At 37.5% G+C, this 14761-nt stretch overlaps 1 protein-coding gene across 1 annotated transcript in view; it reads right to left on the reverse strand.

The window, feature by feature from the left end:
- The window catches only part of LOC116322905 (potassium voltage-gated channel subfamily H member 7), a 43098-nt gene extending 28636 nt beyond the window's left edge, over nucleotides 1-14462 (reverse strand). Inside the window, exons 1-3 of the mRNA XM_039599648.1 lie at nucleotides 14387-14462; nucleotides 13829-14059; nucleotides 3230-3389 (exon numbers count right to left, since the gene is read on the reverse strand). Coding sequence (XP_039455582.1) covers nucleotides 3230-3389; nucleotides 13829-14059; nucleotides 14387-14462 — 467 coding nt within the window. The remainder of the gene's footprint in view (nucleotides 1-3229; nucleotides 3390-13828; nucleotides 14060-14386) is intronic.
- Between the last annotated feature and the right edge of the window lie 299 nt (nucleotides 14463-14761).

Here is a 14761-nt window from a genome sequence, read left to right on the forward strand (position 1 = left end):
TGTTAAGTCGCTGACTGAAAACACAATTTCCATTTTATGCAGCAAGAGTCTGGTTTGCATAACCCAGTGTAAGTGTACCATCTCTGGCTTTAGGCCTTAACAGTTGAATTTAGTGGAGGATACCTTTTAGATAGCAGCTTGAGGCAAGAGGGATTACTCTCTGCAAGCTCCGTACTGTACTAGTTGACACCTGCTGGCCTATAACCAGCTGTCAGCACCAGATGATAATTAACACCCCTGTATAACGAAAATCACCTTTCAGAGACTGTTATATTAAATCACAGGAATAGGCTTGGTGGAAATTTTCTCCTAGGCTCTTTCTATTTTGAAATCAGTGACGTTATTTCTCAGCCAATGGTACGTGTCTGCCACTGCGCTTTAAATGCCCGATAACCTAAAACTAATTTCATCAGTAAGCGTGCCAGGGCCATTTCTTTTTTTCTATCTGCTATACTTATGACCTAAATCTTATTAAATACATATTCATTTAGAGAAATAATACTTTTAGCAATATCTGCACATAATACATTCCAATAGCCAGCAGATTCGGTTCAAAATGATTAGCATCAGTTTTTAAAACTCATTTCAACCAAGCAACTAGAATAAAATTACACTTTAATGCACTGCCATTACTTAAGAGCTGCTCAAAGAAAAAAATAAATAATACTACGGTCATATATAAAGTGAAAGTGTGCATGAAGTCAAGAGTCATTGTCTCTGACTCTCCTAATCTTATGTCACATCATATGTTTATCTGTCTAATTTACCCACGGGTTTCCTCTGCTGAAGCACAGTCACAAGCAATCAAGTCTGACTAACAATGCTGGCAACAAACAAAAGAGATATACACACATGCACATGCACACACACACTTAAATACACACAGCACAGCACAAGATGAATGTCAGTGCTCTGGAGGAATACATCCTGAGCGAATAGCCTAACTCCGGTCAAGAGAAAAGACGCTGAGTGCTTCCAAACAGAGAGGAGCAGGAAGGTTTCACTGACATTAACACCTCTAGAAATATACCAAAAAAAGAGAGGTGTGCTATATGCTGCTCTCCCCCAGGGCGTAAAACGGATATATTTAAACATTTTTAACAAGATTACGTTATGTAAGCCGACCATTTCCTCCTTGCATGCAGATGGTATATTTAATTGCTGTTTGTGTAAACTATATTACACTGGCAAACTAAATAATGCACCATTTTTAGAACAATAAAAGCCGGCAATATGTTTAGAAGTTACACAGTGCATGAAAAGGAACACAGTACTAAATTAGAGCCTACCAAATGTGGAGGGATATTTCAGTTTTAGCCATCTGCTCTGGTATTGACATACTTTAAAGAAGCGAGGAAGGTTTTGTTTTGTGAATGGTGTTATTACATGATAAATGCAATGCATAAATGAATAGTCATGCATATTTATGAAAAAAAAAATCAAGTCTTCTTTTGTTAACTGAGTTTGGGTTCTGATTTTTTAAAATGATATTCTAATGGTTGAAGCTTGCTTTGTTTGCTCGCTGAATTTCTAGATTCTTCTTTTAGTTCACTTATATTTCTTGTCAGTTATGAGTTTAATTTCTTCATTCTCCACCTGCCTCCCGTCTCCTCTCAGCATTTAGCCTGTGTATATTCAGACTTCTCTTTCCTTTGTCCTTTGTCAAACCATCTGTTTTCTCCCCCTAATGTAGTTCTTTGTCTTGCTTCAGTGTTTTCCTGGATTACTCCCCATGCCGAGTTTTTGGATTTTTGTTTTGAGTTATCCTTCTGGACTTCATTGATCAAACTTTGCTGTCAGCCAAATAAAAAAAGGGTCCCTTATTATTGTATCTGCCTGCCTCTCCACATCACCGACTGATAGACAGAAAAAAATTAAAATGGAATTTCTAGTATTAAAAAAAATCGTGACAGCAAAGACTTAAAAAGAAATAGAACTTAGACACACTGATCTGCTTGCTGCTGTTATATTTATTAAACTCTTTTTCTCTTTTGACCTTGTAGTATATGAGCACAATCCCTGCATTGCCATATACACACGAAATATCTCAATCGTCATCACATGCAGTCAGAGGACTAATGAGATTAATCTGACTGATTAACACCTTGCATGTATGTCTGTCAGTAGTCAACCAATAGCATTAGCAGGATCACCTGTGACAGTACTAACCTCAAGTGACATCCAAATGAATTCCAAACTCCTCAAGTTCAAAATACAAAACAGACTGTAAATGAAAACCTTTCAAAACATCAAAATATTGTATCATTCATATACCATATCTGCCATATAGGAATCAGAATGTATTAAATTACCCAACGGGTAACATAAGTCAATGAATGGAATAAATGTAATAACAAGTACCTAGTAATTTTCATTTTCCTAGTAAATGTTTACTTAGTATAATGTAAAAAAATTCTATTTGTGATTTGTGAATACTCTTAATAGACTGACTTTTATTTATACAAGTCTGTGTGTCTGTGTGTGTGTGTGTGTGTGTGTGTACAAAGAGCACAGAATTATTCTAAGAACTCAGAGCTGAAGTTCCCCTTTTCTAAATCTGTATGATCTAGAACAGAAAGAGGAAGCTGTAAGTTGTTTATCACAGAAGAGTTCATGTCAAAAGTTATTAGGTGAAAAGTCACATAGACATGTGGATTGCTTAGTGATCAATAAAAGAATACATTTCATGTATCTGATCACATATATACAATTTTCTCCTGACATGGACTATGGCTGATAATATGATGTTTTGATGAAGCACACAATTTGGATTAAGAGCCTACTGTTGTTTTACTGCGAACTTCAGCAGTTTTGAACTTACCTGGATGTCACTTCAAACACTCAACATTACTGACACACATACACAAGGTGTTCATTTTTCAGATTAATCACACAGTTCTCTGATTGGATGTTGGAATGACTAAGGAATTTCCCACGTGTGCATGCTTGTTTAGTCCATATGTTGCTCGTATACCTGATGAAGGTCAGATGGACTGAAATAAATATACCAGAAGAAAGTGAGAAAACATGCAGGAGTTCTTGAATGTTTTTTTGTTTTAAACGTTTATCCTGCAATGCACCAGTTACTCACTCAGGTATGCAGAAATGTTGTCACAGATGTTTGTATGGCAGCAAAGTTAAACAGCTCCACAGTATTTGTTAGATACTGGTATCATTAGGGAGGTATGTCATGCTATATCACTAATTATTCCAGTAGTATTTAACATACTTACTTTGATCAGACTTTGTAGGGGATGTGGGGCTTATCTTCTCTGTGGAGTTGTCACTTCCCTCATCCACAACATACTCAAAATTTAAGATAAACATCATCACCACGCCCTCTTCATTCTTCACTGGGATTATATGAGTGTTACACTGAAAGTCAGACCCTGAAAGAGAAACAAAGAATCAGTGTCAGAGAGTTGAACATACAATGTGCTAGTTAAAAGTCCTTGTGAGAGAGGTTTACCAACATGTAGTATCACAATCAGATGGGCCAGTGTAAAGGCTATTACTTATTTCCATTTAAAAGAACTGTAAAAATGACTTATGACACCTCTGGAAAAACAGAGAAGACGTTAATATTAAAGGTCAATGGCTGCATGCCAGAATAGATGAAATAGATGAGATAAAATAAAAACATCCAGAGGTTAGGTTGGTTCATGTCTGTCTGTTGTTGTTCTTATGCATATATTACATGCGTATTTTAATGAGAAATATATTACATAAAATAACTAAGTTTCAATACGATGGCTGAGACAGCACGATTTAGTGTAACAGATCAAACAAGCAAGACAGATTACAGCCAATTTAAGAAACTGCAGTGTGCACATAGAAATAATCACTAAAAATATCCGTTGTGTGAGGCAGCGGAGCAGAAACCCAGCGAGATCACAATTTCTCAACTGCACTGGTTAAAGCTGCGTTAGCAAAATCTACTCTTGCCTGTGGGCATAAGTGCTCACCAATAAAACTCTCTACCCACTGGACTTGAAGCAATAACACAACAGCTACTTACAGTTGGGGGACATATAGCATCAGTGGCCTTTTCTGGTATGAGCAAAACCTTTCGTGACAATGTTTGCTCTGAAACTACTCCAGTTATTATTACATTATAAAAAATAGTAAAAAAAAAGCCCCATTTGCACGTTTTTCAAAAAAAAAAAAAAATTAATACGTGTAGATATATTTATCACTTTGAACTGAGCAATAAAATCAAATTGTTTCATAGTGAAATTGCACCTTTGTCTCTCTGTGTGGATCTGTCCGTCATTTTGTCTGTCTGGTTGTGTTGTGCTCATACTCACAGAGGACACATATTACCAGTGTTCGCTGCAATTTCCTCAGGGCTCACAGACACCCTGCCAGCAGCATTCATTAGCAGTAGACTTGCTGTCTGACTAAATATAACAAGCTTGGTCTGTCTCTACATGCCACAGTTCTCTTGGACAGATTTCAGCATCAGAAATCCCAGAAGTGATGATAATGTAATCTAAATGAAATGGAAAACATTGAAAATGCACCAGTTGGTGTTAGAGAATAGTGGAATTCAGTGTTTCACAGGTACTGAGTGAATTAATGGAGTAAACAGAACAAAACACAGTTACATATGTGATGTGTTACTAAGAGCAGAAGGTGTGCTGTGTGCAATCTCATCTCGTGTAAAGGCTTCATGGTCATGTTACGTTATAAAGTCGAAAGTGGCGCTTAGAGAGCAGGGCAACCTCGAGTCCTTGCCCAATTTAAATCCCCTGTTCATAAAAAGCACTTTTCCTGCATTTCCCAGAAATCCTTCACCTAATTCTGCGTTGTCCTTTCTGTAAAAGGGAGCACTTTGGTATTCACTTTGATCTCTTTGATTTAACACTGTTCATTTTTTTTCAGAGAGGGAAAGTAAGTGGATGAGAGTTATTCAGAACTGATTGTCTGATAAACAGAATAAGTGTAAAAATTGTGAGCTTACAGCATACAAAAACAGCGCAACAAAGTTCACCAGTAAGAAGAAAGGTGGGAAAACTGTAATCACAGTTTTGATGTGTGTTATGGACATAATAAAACAGTTTTTGTTAAGACTCACTTTTAATTATACACGGATCAAGAACGTAGAGCAGTTTGTCAACTAAAAAGATCCACACTGGTACAGAGCAGGTGAGTATAAGATAAAGAATATGTAAGGTAGAGTGTAGACTGTTAGTTGTAGTTGTTTCAAGATATATCCTAGACAAAGAACAAGACATGACGTAAGATATCATTTATTAAGCCTGAGTAGAGACAAAGGCTTAAGTGGTTTATTAGCATGAAGAAATGAAAAAATATGGCCAAGACTTTTCATTTCTTTTTCATTTCTCTTCCTTACTTGAACAGATGTGGATACCATCCTCGCTTTATTGCTCAGCCATGAATACACTTCTTTAAATTTTACTTTAAATTTTCATTTAATTTGACAGCTCTAGGAGAGATTAACAGGAAAGAAGACTGAGGAAAGAGAGAAGAGGAATGAAATGGTCAGTTTTCACCCATGTGTGATAGCACTGAACTATTTAGCCATCAGGTCACCCAGTTAACTTAGTCTCTGTCTGTCTGTGTGATTATGTGTTTTTTGTCTGCAAACTCTTCCTAGATCACCAAATAAACAAAACTGGCATAAAGGATACATCCAAGGGTTTTTATCTATATCAAACATTATGGCATCATCATATTGCCTAGCAACCACTCACCGACAACCCAAAATGACCCATTTTAAGCATTTGTGCACTTGCAATACCTTGTTTCATTATTTTACAACAATAATATCTCAATATATCCACAAAAGCTGAATTATACATGTCAAGCAACCACCTCGTAATGGGTTAAGGGAAGATGCTGCCAGTAACTATGTGAAATTGATATACAGTGCTGCAATGAAAACTTCCTTGCGATTACTTTGGTCACTATAGCAGATTGGCACAGTTAGCGATAGTTTGCATGGAAGACTACCCCCTTGGTAAGTACTTGGCCAGTGTTTGCAGAAAAAGCAACAAGACAACTACAATTGCTAATTGTTAATCTGCTAGTGTACAAAGCAATTACAATGAATGTTTTTGGTGTAGCCACCTACTTTATTTCACCTAGCAACAGATAGTACTCTCTGCCAACCATTTGCAAACACTGAATACACCCGAGCTTCCCAGGGGTTTGCCCATTGGTGTCTAGACCTGTGTGACTGAGGCTGAAAATTACCAATTTTTGGCATATGAACATTAACTTACTTTCTTTCTTTCTTTCTTTCTTTCTTTCTTTCTTTCTTTCTTTCTTTCTTTCTTTCTTTCTTTCTTTCTTTCTTTCTTTCTTTCTTTCTTCCTTTTAAAATTTTCTTATTGTGATAAGCATATCAGTTTGCCAACAGCATGATCAAGGAAAACTACTAGCATGCACTGGTATAAATAAATAAATATACAAATACCATATGGCGTACATGGTTAAAAACATATTGTGTTCATTCTGTTAAGCAAATTTGTATTTACATTATAGCTAATTAACAGAAGTGTGATGTAACTGCATAACTAACCAGCAAAAAAAAAAAATTTAAATGCTAAGCTTAAGTGAAATGCTGTAAAATCTGAATAATAGGAATAACTAACTATTTATATTAGTAGTAGTTATTACTAATAGCTGATAATGGAAACAATGGTGTAGTCCGTTTTTCAGAGAAGGCTCCGTGATCAGCCAGGATGAAACTGTAAATTCAGCAGAAAATATTTCTGGGCTGGGCTTTACCTGACCAGATGGGAAACAATAGTCATGTTTAAAGGCTAAGCCATGGGGGTCCCTTCTCATCTGGTCTCCTGCTGAATGTCACCTTTACAAAAAGGGATGAAAGCAAAGCTTCTTCTAACTCTTGAGTTGAATCAGCACGGACAGTGTGTTACTAAGTTTAATCTCATAATACGCTCTTATTCATATTTTCATTCTAATTGTTTTGGAACCAAACAAAGGACACAGTGCTTCTTCCTGTTAAACAACAAGCGTATTCAGTCAGAAGAACAGGGAGTTCTTGTTTCTCTGACCAAAAAAACCCCGATGGCAGTGTGCCATGTGATCAGTTGAGTTATTTGTTACCAGAAGAAACAAAAGTGCTATTCACAGTTTAAGTAGTCTACTGAAGGTATTTTAGTAAACATTATTGCAGGGACACAAAACTGAATTAACTGATATTAAAATTGTTAAACAAAATTACTTATAAGTTAATTGAACTAAGTGTTACTGTTAAATCATAAATCAATTCAGCAGTTTATCACCAAATTAATATTCTATAATATCCGACATGTAAATTAAGTAATGACGGAGACAATAGCGGACCTCAATCAAATCTTATTATCTGACGGTGCGTGCTTGTTATTTAAATGTTACAGTAAATGCAAGCGATAAAATATGTGAATAAAAATGAAATTCAGATGAAAAGATCCCATTATATGTGACACCACCCCCTGCTGGGTAACAAATTGCCTTGGCAGACATCACTTCACAGCTGAAGTATCATTAGAATAAAACTGCCAGACAGTTTTTATGAAGCTATGGTATTTTTCAAACTCATCAAGAAAGGTTTTCAGATTTCTAATTTAACCTATTTACAAGCATTTATGTTTGGATCATAGAATTAGGAGAGAGAGAAAGGACATAACAGACACCAGTATTAATATATTACAGTAGAGTAAGAAGCTCAGTGACATTAAAAACAAGGTGTACTGAGTATCAAAGCTGTGCGAGCCCCATCAAGTGTTACCGATGTATATGTTTTTATACTTTTTTTGTCCATTATCGTATCTTGGATTAGCATTTTTGCCTTTAGATGCAGTCAGGCGACACTTAAAAATAAGCAGATGCAGCTTTTATCAATCAAATTAAGAATGCATATAGTACACAAAGTATACATTGGTCTCCCTTGAAAAAGAGGTTTTTAATCTCAATGGGATCTTCCTGGTTAAATAAAGGTTAATAAAATAAATTGCATAAACAAATGCTACAAGTCAGAAACAAAACTGAGGTTTTACACAAAATGAAATTCTTGAAGCAAATAGTTCAGAGCAAACACTTTTGCTTTAATAAATAAATAATAAAGTGACTGCCTTGTAAAAGCTATAGCCCTTCTGAAAAAAAAAATCAATTCTTTCAAGCAGATTCTGTTAAACTCTATTAGGAGAATCAATAAAATATCATCTTTTTGTTTGTTTACTGATGTTTTATGCAATTAAGGCCTGAGCTTTTACAGGTCCACTCAAGGACAGCCAGAGAATTTTCAAACCCATTGCACAGTTAATGTATTTTTATGTTTTGTTCACTGTGGTCCTGAATCTGAATCCTCACCTCAATCTTGCTCCCAGTTTCAACTCCAAGGCCGTTTTTGTTCCAGCCACTCTGAATTTTAGCTGTGTTCACTTTTCTCTCAACCCAGGCTCCATGTCCCTGACTCTGCACCTCTAAAGAATGCTGCCACCACCATGCAATAGTATTAGCCACATGAGAGAAATCTCTAGTTTTCACCAGACAAAGTGCTTGCAGTTCTAAATAATTCTGTTTTTAGACTTATCAGCTCAGAGAGTCTTATTCCATCCATAGTTCTTTAAAAGCAACTTTTTGTAAAAGCCAAGAAGCCTGTCATAGATTTTACTTCTGTCTATCTCTATGTCCTGATTTATGGACTGCTGCGAAAAGGGTTGTGCTGTTAGCAGGTTTTGTTCTCTCTGCAAAGAGCTTCTGAAGCTTTCTTCAAAATACTGGTGGTACAAGTCCAATTTGCTTGATTACTCAATTTGGCCAAATGACCAGCACTATGAAAGGCCCTTTCAGTTTCACATTTAATTCATTTCACAATTATTTTGTGCCTCGGAACACTCAAAGCTTTAGAAATTATGAAGGATGTGAACAAGTAAGGGTGTGTACCCTTAATGACCCGTGGTAACCATGGCAACTGGTTAGCGCTGGGACAAGGAAAGCCAATATGTGTGTGTGTGTGTTGTGTGTGTTTGTGCGGCCAAGAGTAGATGCACCCTCATGCTCAGCAGACCTCCTGAATAAAGTCGTGGTTAAGCCACAGAGCACATGGCTCTCCTCATTTGACATAAATTATTTTAAGCCCCTGCCCTGATGTATGCCTCACCAAATGTTATCATGGCAGTGTGCAGACTGTCTCATGACTTGTTTTTTTCCACTAGGTATGTGTAAATGATAATTAAGGTGAATTGAATGCATATGACTGTAAGTTGTCCTGCAGCAAAGGGTCTAAACACACTGATAAAAACATCCACTTTGACATTACTGAGCCCAGACAGGTGGGAAAGAATGCCAACTAGAGTCAATTAATGAAACTAGTGTATGCAGCCACCCACAGTATATCTACTGATATCAGTATTACATGACTAGAATGTCACTGTAACTCTAAAATACATTACACATTTAGCTCAGTATCGAAAGAATAAACAAGAAAGCTCCACATGTTTAAGCGTGCCATCTGCGTCCCTGGAAATTGTTAATGTCTGTAGAACTTGGAGTACTCTAGGTGTTAAAATTACGAATGTGTCATGCTGCTCAAAAACTGTGGAAATACTTGAATAATTTTAACTTTTTTGGTTAATTTTTAATCCAGTCCTCCAAGGGATGACTGTCTTTTTGTTCTTAACATATTACACAATGTACGTCAGTAAAGACTTTTAGTGTTGATGGAATAATAAGGGTATTTTATTACTTCCACATATATTTAGTCCATTTTCATGCAGTTGTTTTAAGTCACAGTCCTTTTAAGCGTTTAATGCTTTTGGACCTTTATAATCTTCACCTCAGCACAACCCATTATCCAAACATGTGCATAGCATCTCAACATATTTAACATCTTTGACAAGCAAACTTTTTTTTTTACTTGTGAAAGGGTGAATGTGCATTCATTTTGAGATCTTTATGTAAACTCCTTTCCCTGTGAGCCAAGAGATGCTATTTACACCTGCTTGAAAGACTGGACACTGTATTAAGACTAGCTCCCTATACATGATGGAAATTTCATTACTGTAGATTCTGTTTCCATCATCAATTATTAAAACATTGCTGCTTAATCAAGTGATCCTTTCAACACAATTGGAATGATGAGCAACAAAGAAAAAAAAAAGCTGTGGTGCAACTTTAAGATGTCTTAAAGATGCATAAATGCACACAGCTTTGTTCATATTTGTACACAGTAGTGTTTCTTAAGGCTTCAGATTCTCCTATGTTAGCTGATCTGCTTTGGGAAGAAGCATGAGTAACATTGTTGAATGCAGATTTTTCTGTTTGTATCCTTCCAACCATGTACTACACAACTGTACTGTAGCTTTTAAACACAGCCCCACAACTACTAGTGAGTCTTGTATAATGAAATCTGACATGTTCCTCTTTTAGGGCTATTCTGCTTAAGCCAATATACAACATTACTGGGGCATAGCCCATCAGGACTGGTGTATGTAGAGAGAGGCCATGCAAGCTAGCCCTTTGTTTAGAGTCCTTAGACCCTGTGGCAATATCTCGCCTCAACGAGAGTGCTGTAAGCTACATAGACTGGCCTAATTTCATCTTCAATCAGTGTCTTCAGAGCCATCAGGGATAACTAGCAGCTCCAGCACACGCAGCATTGCATTTATGTTTATTAGATGCTAGATTTTGCTTCGTGATCTTTTAATTATGTTTAATTTGGTACAGATGTTGGCAGGTTAAATGAACTGAAGGGTATATAATGTAAGTTAACATACGGTAGCTAATTAGGAGAAAAATACAGATGGTATAGAGAGGAACATTGGATTTCCAACTCCACTACACAAATCTCATGACATTAAAAATAGTCCATGATTTAATACTGCTATCTAATGCAAATATTGTTAGGGTTATGTTACTATCGATTTCCAGTTATTAATTAAGCTTATCTCGATTTGTTGAGTTTTAAAGGAGCTCGTGCTACAGCATGTTTTAACAAACATTTTACCGGACTTGAAATCATCTGCTTGCACGGGCTGATTTTCCTCTAAGAAATATAACCAGATGCAGAAAACCTTATCCGCTTCACCTCATACTACGAGACACCAAAGAAGGCTCAGCATGATGAAAAATGGATGTGCTATTTTAGAGAGTAGTCATCCAAGTGTCCCGCAGCACACCTTATGTACTGTAGGCACTCCCTGTCCCCCTGTCCCCTCACTCCCCTGCCACTAAACCCTCAGCAGGGGTACATGGCCCTGCAGTCCCCTTGGTGGAGTGCCACCTATGAAACTCTGCACCCAAGCATACCACATGTCCCACATCATTCAGCATGGTTAGCTAAGCTGCTGCTGTTATGTCGCCATTATCCATTTAACTTCTCTCCGCTCCATGGTGTCAGCTTCCTTTTGTTAATACTCATTCAGGTACAAAGTATTATTACACCCTGTGGAATAGGATAGCTCTACAAAGCCATCAGGGGAAAGCATTTATCTCATTGATTATGTATCATAGCTGGTGGAACACGGCATATGTGGTATCTCTTCTGACAGCACGTCATGCTTCTTCACATAGAGGGAAGCACAAAAATTAGAAGCAAATGTCTGGTGCAAAAGGCCTTTGCTGTGCTCCCATGGTTGCTATTGTTCCCCTACTTTTAATTTCTAAGCATTCACATAAGCTGCTTAACTTTCTGCTTTTTAAGTGAAAAGAGAAATAAAGCTTTGTTGCTCCTGATGTCGCACAGCTTCCTCAAATCCAAACGTTACTTTCTTACCGCAGTTATTGGTGGAAGGGAAAAACAAACTACACCTGTCTCACTTCAGTTTCTTCAACCTCTGGCATTTTAGGCACACATCAAAAATCAACCAATACTTGGAGGAAAATATGCATGAAAAAGGGGAGAAACAGAACACTGGTAACCTGCCTATGCTAAGGCTGGTTTATTTCATGATTTGTGATGTACAGTGTGTGCTCGGGCATTAATACAAAGGATTAACTGATTTGCATTAGGACTGATAACTTCAAATACAGTTTGGAGACATGGAACGCAACCACTTTCTGCCCATCAACTTCAATTTGTCAGCTGTCTTGAATCAATAGGGCTACTTCTCTCAAGGATGGCATGAATCTTTTATTCCCTTAAAGCAGTAGCAGCATGCGAATCGTGTCCTCCATACCCGTGTAATGCATCTACTCTGAAAGCTGCTCATTCCCAGTCACTGCACTGTCAGCCCTGACATCTTTATTCATGAGCACACATGCTAACTATAAATTCCTCTGAGGAGTATTAAGAGTTATGTTTTGGATCCGTAATGCACACTAGGGAGGATTGTGATAGGACTGGGACTAACGATTACGTTGGAAGGTTTTGAGACTCTCATCCACAATGCTTTAAGCATTCCATGCACACGACTTTCAGAACAAAGTGTAGAACATGCATGCAATATGGGAAGATGGGAACCTAAATGAAGTTTCTTTAAAATCCTATTTTCCATACACCAAGCCCTTCAAATCAGACCCCAGAGTTTGATGTGAAATTGTCTTGCAGGTTTCTGCAACAATCTATTTAACAGTGCAGCAGCTGGATCATGATTAGCAAAAAACCCCCCCCCCAAAAAAACATGCTTGATGGTTGCTGATGGAAGATTAAGCATGTATCCATGACACAGAATCTAATTAAACTCATGATTAAAAATTAGGCTCCTTAGGATTAAATAAAATATTAACACCTTTTTTTCTATTTTAGAATCCACATATATAAAACTGCTGTTTGCGCCTGATTTAAAGTGATCAAATGCTAAAGAATATTAGTGCAAAGCAACAACGTCTCACCAGAAGAGGTCTCACATGGCACAAACACAGGTGCTAAATGAAAACAATAAAGCATGATCAAAATGTGCAGCTCCACAAGAGTAGTACCTTTGGGATTAACTGTGTACAGCTATGTCACGCTGACCATAAAAAAAAGCCTCATGTGAGAGCATGGCAGGAGGTGGTCAATCTGCGGATTTATGCCACTGAGTGGTAACATCGTATTAAATCTCTCTTGACTCAGGATTGCTGTCTCTCAGTACACCATTCATACCAGGACCAAAAATGAATGACAAAAGTCTACCGCTTAAGGGAGAGCATTTTCACTGCAAGCAAATCTGTACAGCAATTTTATAGGTCAATGGACTGATCCACTGTCTACTGAAACAACTGAAAACCTTTGGTACAAACCACCGCATCAATAAATGCACCATAGAGATTCAAACACACAATCAGTGTATTTTACTATATTTGAAATTTGTACAGTAGACAAAGAATTTACTGCAAGGTAAGGTTCAAAAGACAAACATAAATGTTACAGCTGCTGATGTCAAAGAGCTGTATCCTATAAATTCACTTCTGTAGTTTATGTTCTTCTCACGTGGAGCTGCTGTGTGTAGTGCATTATCTGAGATGTAAGACTAACAATATTACAGGAACACTGTTTTTATTTGAAAAAAACAATAAACACAATCCAATAAGATTAAAAAACAATATTCCTGTTGTATTATATGATCAGAATATTTTTTGTTTCTCATAAGAACACGTTTCATAAATCTCTAATAACCATCATCTAGTTATTTTTTGCAGAACACATGAAATAACACCAGCATAAACTTACAGCAAGATCTTATTTTAGACTAGACTAGCATTGCTGTTTCCCTCTGTCTGAGGTACTGTGGACGTACAGCTCTGGTTCGTTGGTGACCAACTGACTGACACAACATGAAATGAGGAGCTGCTGTAGGTGCTCTCCAGACACCTCTCAGCTTACGGGCATGCTGTGCCAGCCCACTTCTGATTTACCAGATCAGTTACTTACCATCCTTGCGGTAGTAGGTGATCTCCACCTTGCGCTCCTCGGACCCAAACACAGCCTGTGTCACCTGGTTGATGGCCTCTTTGTCAGTGAGGTCACCATGGAGGAAGTCACACGTGCATGGCTTCTGCATGATGTCTGGTCTTGAGAAGCCTGTCATCTCACAGAATCCATCATTGCAGTAGATGATTGCACAGTTCTCCACCCTGGCGTTAGCTATCACAAATTTCCGGTCTGTATGAAAGAGGGGAACAAAATATATATGATCTGAAGTGATCTCAGTGTAAACTATGGCTCACATATAATACCAATCAGCAATCAGGTGAAGTGCATGGCAACTACTAAACAAACCGAGTCTATGCAATAATAATAACAATAATAAAACAAGAATCTAACATTTCAGTTTTATCGTTTTCTTTAAGAAATATCTTAACATAAAGTTACACACACACGCACACACACAGACACACACGTATATACATATCTTATCCTGTCAATAACGTTTACTTTGTGCTATTTCTTTATCTGGTAGCAGAATTTGTACATCAACAAAATACTTACTCTGTCCCTCGAATTTCCGAATTATTATTCCAAGGAATGTGTTCTGTGGTGCAACGTGACCTCTTCTTATAGGCATATTTAGACAAAGAATATCCCGCGATCTTCAGTAAAAAGCGCCTCCACAGTAAATCCCCAAGTTGCAAAGGTTGGCTGTTTGTGGGGTTTCTCTTACCAAATTCGCTACACGCAAACACTCTTTCCACTTTAAATTACCTTTCTACTTTACCGTAGAGTTATTTATCCCGCTTGTATAACTGAGCATCTAAATGGCTCCTCTCCGAAACGCGCGGAATCGGGGAGGATTGCTTGAGTTAGGTTTAGTTCGCAAAGCATTTCGCGTTGAGGTTGGGTGCGATCCTGACGTCCTCTGTCGCG

The sequence above is a fragment of the Oreochromis aureus genome, linkage group 16, assembly GCF_013358895.1.
Source record: "Oreochromis aureus strain Israel breed Guangdong linkage group 16, ZZ_aureus, whole genome shotgun sequence".
Classification (NCBI taxonomy): Eukaryota; Metazoa; Chordata; class Actinopteri; order Cichliformes; family Cichlidae; genus Oreochromis; species Oreochromis aureus.